We start from the raw sequence: 20,410 nt of genomic DNA, 5'->3' as shown, positions 1-20,410 counted from the left end.
ATCTTATTTTTACCATAGCGCGGGTCAATTTTTATCCAATTGGCATGCAACTAATGCCAAAATGTGGCTGCGGCGTAGGTATACGCTCTACCGAGTGCCCGTTCTAGTTCACTTGTTGCAGTGTTCGTGTAATGCCTTTGTTTATTTTATAGCCTACTATCACGATACCTCGTAGAATCAGGACGATAAATGTGAAATATAATTGTAATGAAACAAATATTCTCCTATTTATTATATAATTATTTAAATCAGAAAATGTCTGTAGAGTTGATTTGAACGTAATCACCAACAGACACAGAGCTGAACTGCACTTGCATTAATTGCCCTGACATAATGTTGTCAGTTTTGTATTGTTACTTTCGTTGATAAATACAACAATTATTCAATTCAATTCAGTTTATTTGTATAGCCCATTTTCACAAATTACAAAGAGTGCTTTACAATCTGTACACATAGACATCCCTGTCCCAAAACCTCAAATCGGATCAGAAAAAACTCCCAAACAACCCTTCAGGGGGGAAAACAAGGGAAGAAACCTTCAGGAGAGAACAGAGGAGGATCCCTCTCCAGGATGGACAGGTGCAATAGATGTCATGTGACCACAAGGACGGATTTAAAGTTAAAACACATTCAATGGATATGACAGAGTGTATGAATAGTTGGTAGAAGGCATATTCCACGATGGAGACCTCGATGTTCCATCAGGCAGATGGAGGTAGAGAGGAGGAGTGGGCGGAGTCTCAGCAGGGTCATGGCATAGTTGGTAGTAGGCATTCCACGATCCAGACCTCGATCCATCAGGCAGATAGGATCTATGACGTGAAGTCAAAAGGACTCCTCACTTATTAATATTGGAAGTTAAAATGTGTTTTTTCTTGTTCATATTGTTTGCAGTCAACAAATAATTAACTTTTTTTATGTTGCACTGAAATTGAGTCATTTAGTGTGTTCTTGGTCACATCCATTTGGAAGCTGGACCAACGTGTTTGATTTCATTAAATTCAAATAAGGCCAAAGAGAAGCCTCAAGTTGTAAGTCCAGTCAGGACCGTCTGGTTCTCTCAACGCCTCTCAGGGATCTTGGGCTTGAAAAGGTTGGTGACCACTGATCTAGACCCGAGTCTGTCACGGGCCGATAACCAGGGACCCAAAGCTAGACTTACGAGACAGAGGTAACCAATAATAATCCTTTACTGGAGTGTGTGTGTGTGTGTGGGGGGGGGGGGGGGCATTTGTTGTTGTTGTCGCCACACCACATCCACGTTATTTGATGACACCTCAAAGCTTTTAGAACTACAGTCATTTGACATCTTGATATGCTGCTATGCTTATAGCTGCCGGGGGACGTTTAGGATACACTGAGCACCTATCTCCTCTTTTTTCTCTCCTTAGGGATGAATTTTCATCTCTCCATCACACATTACTAACTCTGCTTTCTCCCCGGAGTCCTTTTGACTTCACGTCTCATAGGGTCATCGGACCCTATGAGACGGCATAGATCCTATCTGCCTGATGGATCATCGAGGTCTGGGTCGTGGAATTCCTGCTACCGACCACGCCACTGCCCTGTTGAGACTCCGCCCACTGTTGAGACTCCGCCCACTCCTCCTCTCTACCTCCATCTGCCTGACGGATCGTGGAGGCCTCCATCGTGGAATATGCCTACTAGGAACTATTCATACACTCTGTCATATTCATTGAATGTATTTTAACTCTAATCTGTCCTTCTGTACACATGACATCTATTGTTCTGTCCATTCTGGAGAGGGATCCTCCTCTGTTCTCTCCTGAAGGTTTCTTCCCTTTTTTCCCCCTGAAGGGTTATTTGGGAGTTTTTCCTGATCCGATGCAAGGTTTTGGGGCAGGGATGTCTATGTGTACAGATTGTAAAGCACTCCGAGACAAATTTGTAATTTGTGAAATTGGGCTATACAAATAAACTGAATTGAATTGAATTATTCTGACCACAAATCTAAATAAACATTTTTAGAAAAAAGGTCCTCCACTCTGAATAAGTCAGTGATCGGGCCCTAATAATAGTAATAACAACTTTACATTGTCATTATATATAAAATGGTTATAGCCATTCATGAACCAACTTCCTTTTTTTGGGGCCTGAACAAGTCTTCAACTCGTGTGCTCTGCTCAGCCATGAGTCTGTTCTGCCTCTACCTGGATGTCACGATACTAACATTAGAACTTATATACGATACTTGCCATAATTATCACGATACCCGATACCAGAATTCGATACAATACCATAAATACGATCCTGGTAAATTTATCTAACATAGTAATATAATGTAGCCCTGATAATATATTTTGATAAAGTTAGATAATACTACTACTAATAATAAGAAGGTGTGTATATATATAATAATATTTGAGTTTTCTAATTTGTTTTACTTATTTAAATTTCTAATTGAGTTGGTGATCGGTGGTCATTGTTTTCTGGTGTGGGAGACCAACCGCCAATCCAGCTCCACTATCAGTTAGAGGGGCGTGGCCTAAACAGAGGTATGGTGGTGAAATAGGTGACAGCAACAGCTGTTGAGCTGAGTCAAAGTCATGGTGGGATGACGAAGGGCTGACCAATAGTTATGCCTGTAGGATCTACACCAGGAAAGCCGGATGAGCCACATTGGGGCTCCTGTGAGTCAGGAGACGACAACCGAGGAAGCTGAGCTGGTTCCCGAGGCTGCTGCTACAGACCTGCTGTTTCTTATTCCGTCAGACAATCCTTCCTATTGGCCTAGTGTATAATCACAGGCAGCTGTACCTGAAGCACATGATGTGATGCATTGAATGTGTGTGTGTCTGTTATGGCTGTTGGGAATGACTATGAATTACACAAATGTATGACCAAATAATTTCTGTACATAAATTATCACATATGTGCATAATAAAATATTTGTTGAATGTATTCTGTGTGTGTAAATGTTCCCAAAATGGTAGTATCATATGATATGGCAGGTTGTGTAATAATGTTATTATGTCCCTTTAGGAAAATGGCATGGGCTTAAGCAGGCAGAGGACAGTGAACGTGTGTGTGTGTAACTAGGAAGAGGGGACTGAATATGCTTGTGTAACTTGGACAGTGATGTACAGGACAAGGGACATTTTATTCATTTTTATAACAGTTTCTCAACAGTTCCATCTTATCACCTATTGGTGTTTAGTTTGTTTTGTTTAGTGAATAAAGATGCTGTGGCGTGCATTATGAAACGGTTGGCTGCACCGTCCCTCTGTTAAACACAACCCAGGACCCCGCCCATCGTATATTGTACAGAGCTACATGGGCCGGGGGTTACAATAATAAAATTAAAATTTTAAAGCCGAAGACTGTCGGCAAAAGCTCCGCAACTTAACGGCACTCGCTGTGAGCGCTGCAGACAGCTTGACACGGAGGACGATGGGTATCCTCAGTGACTCAGGATTTGCTACAAGGTAATGTCTCTGTGAATGTCTGTGGACAATATAGTGTAAACTAATTGGGAAAGTAAAAGTTAAGCTGGTTTTATTTGTTTGAATAGTTAATGTCTTAGATTATACTCACCGTTTTTTCATTAACTTAAGTATTAGTTTAGTTTTGTACGTGTTTTATTGCCAGTAAAGAATGTCTCCAGTACAGCTAGCTAATGCTAACGAGATGCCGTCTTTCTAGACCGAGCATTCGCTGTCGCCCACATCAGATGACTATTTTGTCCAGTTTCGTGAATGCAGCTGTGGAAAAAACTGCTGTTATTTATTTGTACAGGGACCGAACACATTAATCAACCCATGGGTAAATGTGTTAACGTTAGCTAAGGCTACATTTCAGCTTTGGTCCCTGTGGCCAGATGTTACAGCCTTCACTAAAGGAGTAAGAGGTTAACACGGTAACATAATAAAAAAGCAGTAAACATACAGGTTACGATAAAATACTGGCCTCTTCATAAAATCATTAAAACATCAAATAAAAATAAAAAAACAGACATAAAAACAGACATAAAAACAATAATTATTTATACAATCACTGAGGAGGGAGTCACAGTTCATGCTCACACATCTGACTGGTAAAAAGCCAGTTCTTCAGGCCGTGTTTAAAAGAGTAAAAAGTTCTGCTAGTGCGTATATTCAGAGGCAGGGCATTCCAGAGCTGTCCTGCTTTCACTCAGTGGGTTTACATGATGGTATCATTCGAATCTTGCTTTCGTCGGACTATGCTATCTTTTGGGTCATCTGCTATTATCCCAATATATATGGCAGTGAGTAATTCGAATCATTGGCCGAAAGCATGTCATATCCGATACGATAGGTGGCGCTGTTTTCATTACAACTCGTGGTGATACAGCCATTTCCGCTTGACCTCTTCACCACTACCAACAACAACCAACAACAACAACATCAACATTTCGAGAAAGAACCATGAACTTTAGTATGTTCAACTCCTTCAATACATTAAGCATAAATTCTGCTCTTCGGTCCAGAAATGTGTGGTGGCTCTTGTGTTCTCCATAGCGTTGTTTGTTTGTTTTCTGCCGGCCAGGCTCCCGACAGTGACAACTTATTGTCTCTTTCGACTTCCGGGTCACGACATGGGAGGGAGGAGGGCGGCAGGATCTCAAGCATGCGCAAAGATGCAAAGTCCAGTTCTGACAGAGATATAAATGTATGTTATGTTATTGCTTACCGTATCTTAAACTCAACAATCAGAGGAGCTTCCCGAACTCCGCGTTCCCACCCGAAGGTTGTGTTATGTGTTTGGGGAGTCTGATAAGGAAGTGATAAGAAACCAGACGGAAGGAATATGTCAACTTGTCCTCAGTTCCACTTCTCCATTGTTGTTGTGTGTGTGTGTGTAAAGCTTTCAATAAAAGGCTGGACCAAAGGGTGGCTCGGCGGAATGTCTTGGAGGTCGTCGTGCTCGTAGCACGTGCGTCTGAGCTTCCCCTTTGGCCAAAGCTTACAAAGATACTACGTTGTCTGTGATTCATTTCTCACCTCCTTGACCGTGAATATTTTACATGATATAGAGAGGAAAAAACCTATCATAACTTGGTGCCGTGACCCGGATCCCAACATACCCATCGGCTGGATTTTTCTTTTTCCTGCGGAGCCACTGACACCTGTGCAAGGCCCCGACTGATCATCGGATTAAGAGACCGCTCAGCAGTGGATAATAATTTCTGCAGAGAGGAGATCCAGTCGTGGATTGACGGGATCCGGCGGATCGGAAGACCGAGGGAGACTGACCCAGACAAAGTATGTATGGTTTTGCCCTTTTTGCGAAAAATAAAGGTTGATTACGCGCCGTAAAAATAAGGTTTTGCCCTTTTTGCGAGAAATAAAGGTTGACTACGCGTCGGAAAAAATAAGGTTTTGCCCTTTTTGCGAGAAATAAAGGTTGACTACGCGTCGTAAAAATAAGTGTGGTGAACTAATACATATTTGTGGGAGAACTATGTGTTTGTTTAGCTTTGTTTGTTTATATTTGTTTGTGAATGAATGCTGTGACTCTATTGAATCAGCGTCGCCCGACCTGTTCAATTAGACAACCACAGATTGGCAAGTTTGGGTAAAGAAACGAGGAAATGTACTAATACTATACGATCACACCATAAACAATGGGTAATTCTCACGGAATGCCTGAAGGCGAATTTTCAGGCGACGCATTGTTTATGTTCAAACAGGACTCAGATAGTGTAAAATATCTGAGAAAATGGAAAACAAAATACGGCTTTTCCGGCGAACTAAATGTTTTTGAGATAGAAACAATCTGTAAGACTCTAAAAACCATCGCCATAGAAAACAAAATACCTAGACTCAGCGAATCAATACACCACGAACTAAAACAAGCAGAACAGTGGTTCCGAGCAGCAAAAGAGAGGCACAAGCCCACGAAAAGAAAAATTAAGGGCCATAGAAATCACGCGAGGAAAGAGAGTTCACAGGCCCTGTACACAAAACCGATTTGGACGAGACCAACGTAAAAGCAGTTCACCAGCACCCGTAGCAACAGCGTCCAGCTCCGGAGAGGAGCCACAGAGCGAGCCGGATGACGAGGAGGACGTATCACCTCCAGCATACGACGCGTCACCACACCGTTATATCCAAAATTAACAGAGCTCCAGGACACAAAACCCCCACCGATTGCCACACGCCTACGTAACCGTCCCACCGACATACCGAAAACGCAAACGCATTTCCAATGTTACAAGTCTCTAATCCACATGATGCGGACACCCGCGTATGTGTTCCGGCCATGGATGGAGGCCGAATGTACCAATGCATGTGAAGGAGTTACTCCACCACAGAAAAACTTTGATCAGTTCGTATTAGATTTGTTCATGCTGGCGAATCCTACAAATTGAGCGGCAAGGAGATGGAGAAAGTTATGCAGAAAATGTTAGGTACTCGATGGGTGAAATGCAGGGGATTATACAGGAATAGCGGACGAAGGAGCACCTTTGTCCACCCATTGAACGGTCCAATGGGCGGGCGTTACAGAGACCAGGTAGAGGCCGTTATGACAAGAGCTCGCCCACTGTTCCAACAATCAGCATCCCACAGCAGATTAGCTGCATGTAAACAGGGACCGGAGAGTCAGTCTCCGAGTTCCAATTCCGTTCTGAAGAGGAACACAGGGCAAGCAGTGGGATCCCCTACGAGGATGGGGGAGGAACACCCTACCAACAATCATTGAAACACGGCATCCTCCGTGGTATCCAGAAACCTATAGAGGACTGGATTAGAAAACACTGCGTCACTTGGGAAACAGCTAACATGGACACAATTATGTCAAATGCACGTCACGCAGAAAACCTCATTAAACTGAAAATGAACAAAGGACCAGAGGTCTACGTTCGAGAGGGGGGGGATTTTGGACTGACTGCATACCAGGGGAGGGAAACCACAAGGGGAGGGTACAGGGGAGGCCGAGGAAGAGGCCGTGGACAGACTCGAGGGAGGGGTAGAGGGCGAAATGAGGAAGAATGTTGGGCCTGCGGAGAGGTTGGACATTGGTCACGTGAATGCCCCAACCCTAAGTGGGGGTGGAAACGTCCCCAATGACAACCACAGAGCAGCCCCAGCACCCTCGTAGAGAACGAGACTGACTACGAGGAGACTAACAAACAGAAAGATGAAGTAATGTTAGACATTTGTGGTGCTTGGGGTATGTTAAACGCATTAACAACAAAACCGTACAGAAAGATTGAGTGTAACGGGAAAACAGTGGAGTTTTTATGTGACACTGGAGCATGTAAAACGGTACTCACCCAAGTGCCCCCGAACACTACATTTACCGAAGAGACCATTATGATAAAATGTGCCAATGGTAAAATAGCTCGTCACAAGGTGACAACAAACATAAATATGACAGACCCCGAGACCGGACGAAACTGTAAAATTCCTGTCATAGTCGATCCTCAATGTCCAGTACCACTATTAGGAAGAGACGCCATGTTGGCCCTAAAAGTATACGTGACCCCGGTGCGAGGAGGAATGGTCGCAAAAGCATTGTCAGACGAAGACTCCGAGGGAGTGTACAATGCCCAGATGAGTGAGACCATATACTTCTCCTACGAGGTAAACAAAGACGTAGAAACATGGCTTAAAAACCGATTCGGAGAAACAAACAGGCCTTATACCGATCACAGACAGAAATTGCATTTAACTATGAGGGTGGGGGGAGAAAATGATCTACAGTACGTACAGGCGTTTTTGGCCCATGACCTTGTAAAGATTATGGCCTCCTATCTACTGAAGGACATTCCGGGAAATGTGTGGCTACAATGTGAATTGGAAAACACAGACAGACCATTGTTCCAGGTTCAAAACAGCGTTCCTCATGTTTCCATTAAAAAAGCCAAAAACTCCGAATGGAAAGATATGGGGCCCCGAGCTAAACGTGCAACCATGGTAACCGATTGGCATCCCACTCCGTCATCTGATGACATGCAATGGGAAACCAGCGGTTCCACTGGGTTTCGGCGAGTACACCTCAAAATCACTGTACGGGTTGAACCAAAGATAAGAGAACAAAAAATAGACGACACATGAGATAATGTAATGACACTGGAGGAATCAATGCCAAAATTCCTCCAGAACATGCCATCCACTTTGTGGACTAAAGGACCAGCCGATGTGGGTTTAATAACAACAGCCGAGCCAGTTGTGTTGACACCAAAAAGTGATTTCAGACCATGTGTTAGACAGTATCAATTAAAACCCGATGCAAAAAAGGGCATCGCTCCCGTAATCCAGGAATTACTAAAAGCAGGAGTTTTAACAGAATGTCCAAGCTCTCCTGTAATACAGCTATCTTTCCAGTGAAAAGGCGAATGGTAAAGACTGGCGAATGATACAGGATCTCAGACCTGTGAATGCAGCTGTAATCATCAGAGCTCCAGTGGTCCCTGATCCGCATACCATTCTGAAGCAGATAGAAGCAGACAAAATTGTTTTTCAGTAATAGATTTAAGCAACGCCTTCTTTTCTATTCCTGTACGAAGACAGTCAATATTGGTTTGCATTCACATATGAAGGAAAGAGGTACACCTACACACGATTACCTCAGGGATATGCTGAAAGTCCATAATATTCTCAGCCGAAATTCAAAGTCGTGTCAGCAGCAAATCTGCCTAATGATAGCCAGATAATCACATACGTGGACGACATTTTGTTGGCCTCCACATCTCAAGAAGCATGTGAACAGGACACGAGAGCGCTACTTCTCCATTTAGGAAAGTACGGGTGCAAGGTCAACAAGGACAAGTTACAGGCAGCAAAAGCAGAAGTAACTTATTTAGGCCATGCAATCAGTGGAGAAGGAAAACGCGTTACTAATGACAGAAAGAAAGCAATATTAAATGCCCCGAAACCAGAAACAAAGAAACAAATGTTGTCTTTTCTTGGGCTGTGTAATTATTGCCGTGCGTTCATACCAGAGTATGCTAAAGAAACTGCGCCCCTGTTAGCATTAGTGTATGACAAGCCACTCGCTCTAAACGACAGACTAACATGGACCTGTGAAGCTAATGAAGCTTTTGACAAAACAAAACAACTACTTTGCGGTAGCACAGTTCTAGCTCACCCTAACTATAAAAAGGAGTTCACTTTGGCAGTGGACTGCAAAAGAGGGTTTATGACATCAGTTTTGCTGCAACCAGCTGGAGATAAAATGAGACCTGTAGCGTTTCATTCGAAACGCTTGGATACAGTTGCTCAAGCCATGCCCGAATGTGTCCAATCCATTGCAGCAGCTGCAATGGCCGTGGAACAAACGGCAGATATCATTTTGTTTCATCCCACCATATTGATGGTTACTCATGCAGTGAGTGCCTTATTGCTACAAGCAAAACTAACATTCCTGTCACCAGCGAGACAATTGCATTACACAGCGGTGTTACTAGGCCAAGGTCACATAACCATCCAAAGATGTATCACCATTAATCCAGCAGCGTTTGTTCCCACAACAACAGATGGCACACCACATGACTGTGTAGAGATTGCTGATACTGTCACGTTGCCGAGAGTTGACCTGAAGGATATCGCACTACCGAAGGGAGGTGTGGTATGTGGATGGGTCAGCCCAGAAGGATGCATGTGGAAAACCAAGTTGGGTATGCGGTAGTGAGTCAGGAGGAAGTAATAAGTGCAGGCCCACTTCCTCCCACATACTCCACCCAAGCAGCAGAATTAGTTGCGCTGACTGAAGCATGCAAAGCAGGGTCAGGCCTAAAACTGACTATTTACACCGACAGCCAATATGCACACTCAACATTGTTCATATTTGCTAAAATGTGGGAAAAAGGGAATGGTGACATCTACTGGGCGTCCAGTAGTTCATGCACTTTGTTAACGGGTTTACTAGCAGCTATAACTTTACCTAAAGAATTAGCTGTAGTAAAATGCCGACACACCAGACAGGCATAGATGAAATAACAAAAGGCAATGCTAAAGCTGATGAAGAAGCAAACGAGCTAAAACACCACAGGTACACGCAGTACGAACAACACCGTCAAGTCCAATAGACATTGAGATCCTACGAGAGGCACAAGCGAATGCAACAACACAAGAAAAAGCCACATGGGAAACAAGGGGGGCCACGGAGGAAAACAAGATGCTTTGTATAGAAGGAAACCGATCCTACCAAGAAGTCTATTTAAGGCCGTGGCTATTTTGAGTCATGGGCGATGCCATGTCTCAACAGGAGGGATGGTATCTATGATAGAACAATACTTCTATACAATAAATATACAAAACTACTTAAAACTTTTTTGTAAAGCATGTGTAACATGCATCAAGCACAACCCTCAAGGAAACCTTCGCCCGAAGCGAGGCAGGTTCCCGCTCCCTGAATACCCATTCCAGGTAATGCACATGGATTTCATCGAACTCACGCCATGCGGTCAGGTCATTACAAATACTGTTTAGTAATGGTGGATGCATTTTCCAAATGGGTAGAAATTGCACCAACAACGAAAGCAGATGCTGAAGCAGTGGTGAAAGCCATATGCAAATATATTCTGCCCACTCATGGCATTCCAAGACGCATTTACAGTGACAATGGCTCACACTTTGTAAACGAGGTAGTAACAAAACTAAGCGTCATTATGGACATTGAACTAAAAAATCATTGTGCATACCACCCACAGAGTGCCGGATTGGTAGAGCGAACCAACGGCACCATAAAAAGCAAACTGAAGAAATGCATGACTGAAACAGGAAAACCTTGGCTGGAGTGCATAGACATTGTGAAAACATACATGCATATCGTTCCGACCCAAACGGGCCCTACCCCATTTGAAATCATTCATAGACGACCCTACCGCCTACCACTAACTCACCCAGATTTAGAGCAAGTGGGTGAGAAAGAAACAATAGTGGAGTACATGAAGAAGACCATGATGGGGAGAGGAGTCAGGGAAGCAAATGTCTTGCCAGATTCACCTGTCTCCCCCATTATGTCTGTACAGGTCGGCGACTGGGTCTTCATCCGCGTCATCAAGAAAAAGACGTGGAGCGACGCTCGCTGGGAGGGACCATTCCAAGTCCTTCTGACGACTGCAACCGCTGTAAAGATAGCCGAGAGGACCACCTGGATACATCTCTCCCATTGCAAACTGTTCCCTACAGAAATCCCGGACCAGTGCCCTGATCCCGAGACGACCACGAGCAGAGGGGAAGACTGACTTCAAAGGGGGCTGTCCGCTTAAAAGACAGCCATCTCAACGTCAGTGAAGAAACCAACAATCCCTGCTCTTAGGTGTCGCCTCGGGTGATGGAGCGAGAGGTCCCGAGGAACTCAAACGAGAGGAGCAATCAGTACTCTAGCATCGGTGTCTGGGCTCACCTCACGGATGGAGCCCATTGAAACGACCGCGTACATTCATATGTATGATGACATGGGAAGACCTGTCAATGCTCCCGTTTAAGAAAATATAACGTAAACTTTTGGTTTAAGCTTGTATGACATAATTGTGTAAAACTCCTCACAAGGAACGGACAATTATTGATGTGAAGCTGCTGACTAAACAGTTTAATTCCCAAAGAGATTGGTGTGGTGTTACTAACAAATTATGTGTAACAAGAATAATCATGATTCTGCTTGGACTGCTTAACCCAAATACGTAAATCACATGCTGCTTAGAAATTAGACAAATCAAATGAGTGCCCTTATTGACCATGTTTAAATAATAAGCAATAGCATAAACAGGAGGGAACTGACAGAGATATAAATGTATGTTATGTTATTGCTTACCGTATCTTAAACTCAACAATCAGAGGAGCTTCCCGAACTCCGCGTTCCCACCCGAAGGTTGTGTTATGTGTTTGGGGAGTCTGATAAGGAAGTGATAAGAAACCAGACAGAAGGAATATGTCAACTTGTCCTCAGTTCCACTTCTCCATTGTTGTTGTGTGTGTGTGTGTAAAGCTTTCAATAAAAGGCTGGACCAAAGGGTGGCTCGGCGGAATGTCTTGGAGGTCGTCGTGCTCGTAGCACGTGCGTCTGAGCTTCCCCTTTGGCCAAAGCTTACAAAGATACTACGTTGTCTGTGATTCATTTCTCACCTCCTTGACCGTGAATATTTTACATGATATAGAGAGGAAAAAACCTATCAAGTTCCTAATCCAATTCACCGTTACATGCCGCGATAGTCGAAGTATCAACCGGATCGGATCGAGTTATCCAGGGGTGTTAATCGGATCGTAGTCGGACCGCACATAGTCGAACAAAGGTGTTTACATGAAACGGATAATTCGATTTCAGTCTGACCAAGCCAGTTATTCGAATGCATGTAAACACGGTCACTGAAAAGGCAGACTGACTAAAAGAACTCCTCCTAAATGGGATGACGCAGTCGCCTCTCTCCACAGATCTAGTTTGTCTGCTACTCTGTGTTTTTTGTTTAATAAATTCACCAAGTGGGGGAGGAGCCATATCATTAAAAACTTTAAAAACGAGACATATATTGGCGAGTTTAATGAGGTTATCCCAGTTCAGGAGACTGTATTTAGTTAAAATGGCACAGTGGTGATAATTCCTGGGCTTCTGATCCAGTATTTTTAGAGCTTGCTTATGCAGGATTTGAATTGGTTTCAGAGTGGTGCTGCTTGCTTGAGCCCAGCTGGTTAAGCAATAGGTCAGATATGGAATGATGATTGTGTTAAAGTACAGTTTTGCAGTCTCTATGTTTAAGTTATTTCTTATGTATTTGAAATTGATTAAATGAAATCTGACAACCTTTGCCACGTTTTTTACCTGCTTCTTTAAAGAAAGGTTTGAGTCGAGGTAGATACCTAGGTATTTATATTCAGGCACTATCTGGAGCCGCTCACCAGACATAGACATCTGGCTCATCTCTGCCGTCTTTGTGAAAAACATGCAGACTGTCTTTTTGACATTTAGTTGTAGACAGGAATCTGAGAGCCATTCAGAGACATGGACCATGGTATCAGTTAGTTGAAGTGCAGCCTGAACTTTGCTTTTTGCATGGACATAGATCACTGTGTCATCAGCGTATATTTGGATACTACATCCCTTACAGACACTGGGGAGGTCATTTATATACAGGCTGAATAATAACACCCACTTCATATCCCAGCATAGGCGATACAGCATAGGCGATACAGCCTCACCTACTCTAACACACTGGGTTCTTCCCTCCAGGTAGAACTTCATTAATGCTAGAGATTCAGCTGAGAGGTTGAAATCTGACATTTTCCTAATAAGGATATTGTGATTAACTGTATCAAAAGCCTTCCTGAGGTCAAGAAATACTGCTCCAACTACTCCCCCTTCATCCATTTTAAGCTTTATATTTTCAAGGAGAAAGCAGTTGGCTGTGTCAGTGGAGTGCTTGGCTCGGAAACCAAACTGCATGGGATGTAGCTTGTAAGGCGAGTTGTTAAGGTGTTCAATTAGTTGCTCTGCTAGGGATTTCTCAGCTATTTTAGAGATAGCTGGGAGGATGCTAATGGGCCGATAGTTGGTAATATCGGTTTTATCACCTGATTTAAAGATAGGTGTTATTATGGCTGATTTCCATCCTTTAGGGAACACACATTGCCTAATGGTGTTATTGATTATACTGGTGATCGGGAGCGCGAGTGGGTCTTTATGTTTCTTAAGGAACATGTTGTCTATACCATACACGTCTTTTGCCCTAGAGTTCCTGAGAGAGCCCATGAGGCGATTAACTGTAACATTAGAGACCTCTAGGAAGGAGAAGCTAGGTTCACCCCCAGCTACAGGCGGCAGGTCAACTGAGCCGATGCTGGACCTAGGGGCCAGGGCCTCCACCGAGTCAATAAAATAGGAGTTTAAAGCTGTACACATGATTGTTGCATCTTGTGTAAGGCAACCATTTACCTTAACTTTAAGCTGTTTCATTGAACTACTGTTTTGTTTACCCAACATCTTCTGTAAATGTTCCCATATTAATTTAGAATTACCCTGTGCTTCAGTAATAATCTTAATAAAAAAATCTGCCTTTGCTTTTCTAAGTTCTTTCGTCACTTGGTTTCTCAACTTTGTGAATATCTGTCTATCCGTTGACAATTTAGATTTAAGAGCTACTTTTAGTTTGTAATCCCGCTCTTTCATTAACTTCCAAATATCATCATTTAGCCATGGAAGTGTGTTCTTCTGACTCGGTTTAGTTTTGGCTTTCGAAAGAAAACTACTAATGGTGCTCTGGATTGTGGACAGGAATATTTGGCTATCATCCTCCACACTTATAGGAGATTACTCCAATTGATACCTTTTATTGCATCTTCAAATGCATTTAGGTCACTTTTAGGAATTCGTAATTGGTGTGACTATCTAGGAGCAGAAATATTAAATCGTTTCTTAGAGAGCTTTCTTGTTAACAGTCAGATTATGGTTAGACATTCCAGTTACCATGTTGTAGGTTTTGGTTATTCTTTCTGGCTTGTTACTAAAAATCAGGTCAATCTGAGACTGAAGAGTGCATTATCCTTGTGGGGCCATTCACTAGTTGGGTCATGTTGAGACTATCAACTGTCCACTTTAAGGACTTTCTTCCCATCTTATCCTGCCAGTTCACATTAAGGTCACCCAAAAGAATAATCTCCTTTTCAGTGTCACACTCCTTTAGCATGCGATTGAGCGCATCATAGAAGTCTATTTTCGAAAATGGTGGTCTGTAAAGGCAGATAATAGTAAATGACATTTGGGTTGACAATGACACCTTCAGGCCAATGCATTCTAAATTAATATCATTTGACCATTCAATCTGACTGCAATTTAGATGCTCTTTAACTTAGAGCATTACACCTCCACCTTTGCCAGATGTTCTGTCTTTTCTGAATGTATTGTAACTATTGACATTCAAAGCATCAGGGGGCGAGTTCTTATGGAGCCATGATTCTGAAAGGCATAGGAAGTCCAAGTTTGAGTCCTCTAATAAATGTTTAATTTGGTCCATTTTAGGCAGAAGACTGCGAATGTACAAATGCCCTCCTAACAGCCCTTTGGGTTTTGAGCATCCCAGAGGACACGGGCATGATTTATAGTTCCAAACAGTTTATATCCGCGCAGTTTTCTAATCGCCGGGTTCAGACCTTGGTGCCTTGGTTTACGCGCGGGTGTCTCATCCGCCCCACTCGCGCACACTCCAGGGGTGAGTTTCCTCGAATGTTCCGGCACAGTTACCGCACATTCCACGCCGACTCCTGCCGGTAATAGGCCCCACTCTCTGCAGTCGCCCCTCCACTCCCGGCTTCCAGGCACGCCGACAGTCGCTACTCCTCCCCACCTTCCGCGAGTCTCCCACACACCGATCTTCGCCACACCAACCTTTCCGCAGTCGCCCCTCCGCTCCCGGCTCCCAGAACGCCGTCCATCACCTCCCAGCCGTCCACGAGTCTCCCAGACATCGATCGCCGCCACACCAACTCTTCCACCCGACTCTCCGCGCCCGGCACTGTCGCCCCCGGCCTCCGACATAGCCCCCGGACAGCAAGAGCGTGCAGACTCAGCAGAGACACAGGTAAAGCCAGCAGGTTCTCTGCTGGCCATGCCTGCCTGTGGGAGGGTGTTGTTGCTCCCATGATCTGCCGTGCTTGAGCCTCCTTCACCCGCCATCACATTAACTGGGCCTGGGCATTGGTGTATGTCTCCGGATAACAGGAGGCATATCGCCATAATAAACTTGCACGCGTCAACATTCCGTTTGTTTGGTTTAGCTTTGGATTTATCACGGTTGTTCATCAATATTGCTTTTCCGAAACCAAAATGTTTTTTATACTTTCCAATCGGACCTTGACTTTCTGTTGTCGGTTTTCCATTAAAACTTCCGCTGTGAAAACAGTTGGAGGTATCAGTTAAACCCGCACGATTTAGAAACATCACATAGGTGAGCACGGCTGCTGAAACACCGACACCTCCTGGTGCCATTTTGATTTTGATCTTTCTGCTGGATGAACTACAACAGAATCAGAAACCTACAGCAGACATGGCTGTCAGGGTCCATGTCTGGTGAAGGTGGGGGGCGCGCTGAGCTGTCCAGTGCACCGCTTAACCTGCCAAGATCCTTACTCAGGCTTTTTCGCCCTCATACATATTTGGGAGGGTCCACACTGGGTGCCACAAGGGGTGCTGTTTTTAGCCGGAGGGGTTTGTTAAAACATACCTGACTACTCCGGGGTTTTTAGTGTGGAGAGACGATAGTAGTAATATATTGACATATATGCGCGTATACGTACGTGCACGCGCGCGCCCTCACATGCACTCTCATGAACGCATAAATATGTCAATATTATGCATTTTTTTTGGGAAAAAATAAAAAATAAGAAATATTATTTAAAATATTAAATATTATCACAAATTAAAAATGTATGAAATAAAATAATTCCCTATAAATAGGAGTGCTTGTTTGTACCATTTAAACATTTATAAACCCCTTCCCTGTGTCTTTATTAATGCAAAGTGTTTATCAATGGCTGGGGGGGTGTACTGAAAGGGGTGTTGGGAAGGCTGTCCCCCACAGCACATGCACTACCGTGGTGGGTGTGTCAAACATGCACGAGCGGAGTAGGGAATGATGTTGTTGGGTGCGTTCTACTCTTGAATAGGCTGGGGGCGGGCAGCTAAGGTAGGGGGGTGTGTTTCTTAAAAAGGTACGTCGTAGAGTCATCAGTCTGCCGTTAGCTATCTGTTGAACACATCGCCATACCTGTTGGCTCAGACCATTCCTTGAGAATATTTTTTCTCTCCAAAAGGTGAGTTATGTTATGTTTTGTAAAATGTTGTATAATATTTCGGTTGTAATAGTGATGTGTATTTGGTCGCGAGGGTTCCATGAGCCGTAATGGCTGTGTTCTAAGATCATGCATTCCGTAATATATATATATATATGTATATTTATATATATATATATGTATAAGGGTTTGTTCGGCCCGCTTTATTTTATTAAAAGGTGTGCGCAGTTGGTGTCCTGCATGGTGTCCTGCATGGGTTGGTTGTGTGACCGGAGCGGTGCGGAGAGCAGCAGTCTCGTGCAGTCCCGTACCGTTAGCTTCCATACCGTTAGCCCACATAGTCCTCCGCTAGCATCGGCGCTACAGAGCCTCATGTGGTCCCCCATGCTGTTAGCCCACAGAGTCATCCGCGAGCATATGTACCTCGTGAGACTTTGTTTTTGTTAGTCGATCATAACTGCCCCTCTTTGCCCCGTTTGACATCGTATGTACGGGTGTGTATTTATCACACAAAAAGCATAGGCCTGTGACGATATCGCCGCTGGGTCTTTTTTTCCAACCACGTGTGGGGCTCTCTCAGAAAGTTAAATATTGTCTCATCGTTATATCATAGATATTGTTTGATTATAAAAATATATATTCAATCACTCTTGAGCATATAACATACACTGACGCTGTGTTTTATTAATTAGCAGATCATGGATAATATAAATATTGATAACATCGAAAATATGCCGCCGTCAGCTGCTGTATGTGCCCGTAGTGAGTATTAAATAATTATAGTAATGATAACATGGCTAATAGCGTTTTGTTACGGTATATATGTATGATTTATTTTGTTTTAGACAGACTGAAACGTAGGCGCCAGTCCGCAGTCGTAAGGCCATCACCCACAAGGCCATATGCGCAACAGCTGTTCGACCCCGCCCCACCGATCAATGACTATGCCTCAGAACTAGCCTCGGCAATAGCGGCTATACCCGGGGTTGTCGGTGAGTATTGTTTTAATTACCTGGTGGCAGACTAATTATCCATACGTTAATATTAAGTGGTATGGTGCAAAAATAAAATTAAAAAAGTGACATTATCTTGTTGATTTCTCCAGCTTTCAAGACCCCTATGAGACCTGCTGGTGTTAAAATATTGACACATTCAATTCAATTCAATTCAGTTTATTTGTATAGCCCAATTTCACAAATTACAAATTTGTCTCGGAGTGCTTTACAATCTGTACACATAGACATCCCTGCCCCAAAACCTCACATCGGACCAGGAAAAACTCCCAAATAACCCTTCAGGGGAAAAAAAAGGGAAGAAACCTGGAGGAGAGCAACAGAGGAGGATCCCTCTCCTAGGATGGACAGATGCAATAGATGTAATGTGTACAGAAGGACAGATTTAGAGTTAAAATACATTCAATGAATATGACAGAGTGTATGAATAGTTCATAGTAGGCATATTCCACGATGAAGACCTCCACGATCCATCAGGCAGATGGCGGTGGGGAGGAGGAGAGGGCGGAGTCTCAACAGGACAGTGGCGTAGTCATGAGCAGGAATTCCACGACCCAGGCGACCCATCAGGCAGATAGGATCTATGCCGTCTCATAGGGTCCGATGACCCCATGAGACGTAAAGTCAAAGGACTTCCGGGAGAAAGCAGAGTTAGTAACGTGTGATTGAGAGATGAAAATTAATCCTTAAGGAGAGAAAAAGAGGAGATAGGTACTCAGTGCATCCTAAACGTCCCCCGGCAGCTATAAGCCTATAGCAGCATATCAAGGGCTGGACCAGGGCAAACCTGATTCAGCCCTAACTATATCTCTGTCAAAGAGGAAGGTCTTAAGTCTACTCTTAAACGAGGTGACTGTGTCTGCCTCCCGGACTGAAATTGGAAGCTGGTTCCATAAAAGAGGAGCTTGATAACTAAAGGCTCTGGCTCCCATTCTACTTTTTAAGACTCTAGGAACTACAAGTAGTCCGCATTTAGTGAGCGTAGCTCTCTAGTGGGGCAATATGGTACGACAAGCTCCTTAAGATATGATGGAGCATCACCAATCAAGGCTTTGTAGGTTAAGAGAAGAATTTTAAAGTGATTCTTGATTTTACTGGGAGCCAGTGCAGAGCAGCTAGTGCAGGAGTGATGTGATCTCTTTTCTTAGTTTTAGTGAGAACACGAGCTGCAGCATTCTGGATCAACTGGAGGGACCTAAGAGATTTATTAGAGCAGCCTGCTAATAAGGAGTTGCAGTAATCCAGTCTCCAAGTAACGAACGCGTGAACCAATTTTCTGCATCTTTTTGAGAGAAGATGTGCCTGATTTTTGAAATATTACGTAGATGAAAGAATGCAGTCCTTGAGATTTGCTTTACGTGGGAGTTAAAGGTCAAGTCTCGATCAAAGATAACGCCAAGATTCTTTACAGTGGTGTTGGATGCCAGGGCAATGCCGTCTACAGAATCCACATCACCAGATAATTGATCTCTGAGGTGCTCAGGGCCGATTAAAATTACCGGTTTTGTCTGAGTTTAACATCAAGAAGTTGCTGGTCATCCATGTTTTTATGTCTTTAAGACATGCTTGAATTTTACAGAGTTGGTTGCTCTCCTCTGGTTTTATTGATAAATATAGTTGAGTGTCATCTGCATAACAATGAAAGTTTATGGAGTGTTTCCTGATAATATTGCCCAAAGGAAGCATGTATAAGGTAAATAAAATTGGTCCAAGCACAGAACCTTGTGGAACTCCGTGATTAACGTTGGTGGTTATCGAGGCGTCATCGTTTACAAATACAAACTGAGATCGATCTGATAAATAGGATTTAAACCAAATTAGTGCCGTGCCTGAAATGCCCATCCAGTGGCATACAGTCAGGACACCTGTACACAGCTATCAGGTAATATACTGCTACGGTATTATTATTATTACCACCGTATATATATATATGATGTAGATATATATGTATAGATATGTGTTTTCTCAGAGGATTTTCAGAGCAGACCATGCCTAGCATCAGCGCCAGTGTGTGGGACCACCCCCTCATCAGATGATGAACCCCTTAGCTGTGCTCAATTGTACACCCTCTCGCCACCAAAGCCGAAGAAGAAGAAGCAGCTCATAAATAACAGGTCTGTTATGGGTAGTCATAATGACGTGTCATATCTGGTTATAAACAGTCTATAAAATATATATATATATATATTCTATTTCACCCCCTAGAGCGGCGAATCCATCATCAAGGGAGGCGTCTACACTATGTGTCGAGACGCAGACCAGTGATAATACATGCTCTTCTGAGACACAAACTCCGCAGGAGCCAACGACGAGAACATTTGCTACACAGACAAAGCCGTGGGTTCAAACAGTCCCCAAGAAAGCCGTTAAAAGGTTTGTTTATAGTTATCTATCTTGTTGACATTTTTTAATTTTTTAAAATAAAAACATAATAATATAACACATTATTATTGTTGTTGTTCCACAGATCTGTGAAAGCCTCCATAACCCGATTCCACAAACGTACAGCCCCAACAGCCATAGACACCAACGACAGCTGCAACCACCGTACAGCCCCAACAGACAAAGGCATCATCGACATCGGCAGCAGCAGCATCATCAACGACAACAATATACCCGACGACTTCCTCTTCGATGACATTGTGATAAGTTCAGGTTTTGAAGCGCCGTCCCCACAGGTTGTGAGAC

General features: G+C 43.5%; 2 protein-coding genes and 1 long non-coding RNA gene across 3 annotated transcripts in view; all 3 read left to right on the top strand.

Moving 5' to 3' along the window:
• pnpla4 (patatin-like phospholipase domain containing 4) overlaps positions 1-2,841 on the top strand; it is a 47,092-nt gene extending 44,251 nt beyond the window's left edge. Inside the window, exon 8 of the mRNA XM_056431657.1 lies at positions 2,610-2,841. The gene's annotated coding sequence lies outside the window, so the exon portion shown is untranslated. The remainder of the gene's footprint in view (positions 1-2,609) is intronic.
• Positions 2,842-4,640: 1,799 nt separating this feature from the next.
• On the top strand, positions 4,641-12,029 carry LOC130204710 (uncharacterized). The gene is made up of 2 exons (XR_008833761.1): positions 4,641-5,243; positions 10,961-12,029. It is a non-coding gene; the product is annotated as an uncharacterized LOC130204710 (long non-coding RNA).
• A 3,115-nt stretch (positions 12,030-15,144) lies between these two features.
• Positions 15,145-20,410, top strand: part of gtf3c3 (general transcription factor IIIC, polypeptide 3) — an 18,624-nt gene continuing 13,358 nt past the window's right edge. Inside the window, exons 1-3 of the mRNA XM_056430756.1 lie at positions 15,145-15,188; positions 15,237-15,499; positions 20,231-20,403. Of these exons, the coding sequence (XP_056286731.1) occupies positions 15,145-15,188; positions 15,237-15,499; positions 20,231-20,403 (480 nt within the window). The remainder of the gene's footprint in view (positions 15,189-15,236; positions 15,500-20,230; positions 20,404-20,410) is intronic.

Source organism: Pseudoliparis swirei, chromosome 14 (assembly GCF_029220125.1).
Source record: "Pseudoliparis swirei isolate HS2019 ecotype Mariana Trench chromosome 14, NWPU_hadal_v1, whole genome shotgun sequence".
NCBI lineage: Eukaryota > Metazoa > Chordata > Actinopteri > Perciformes > Liparidae > Pseudoliparis > Pseudoliparis swirei.
The sequence above is the reverse complement of the archived record's forward strand: the minus strand, read 5'-3'. Positions and strand labels throughout refer to the sequence as shown.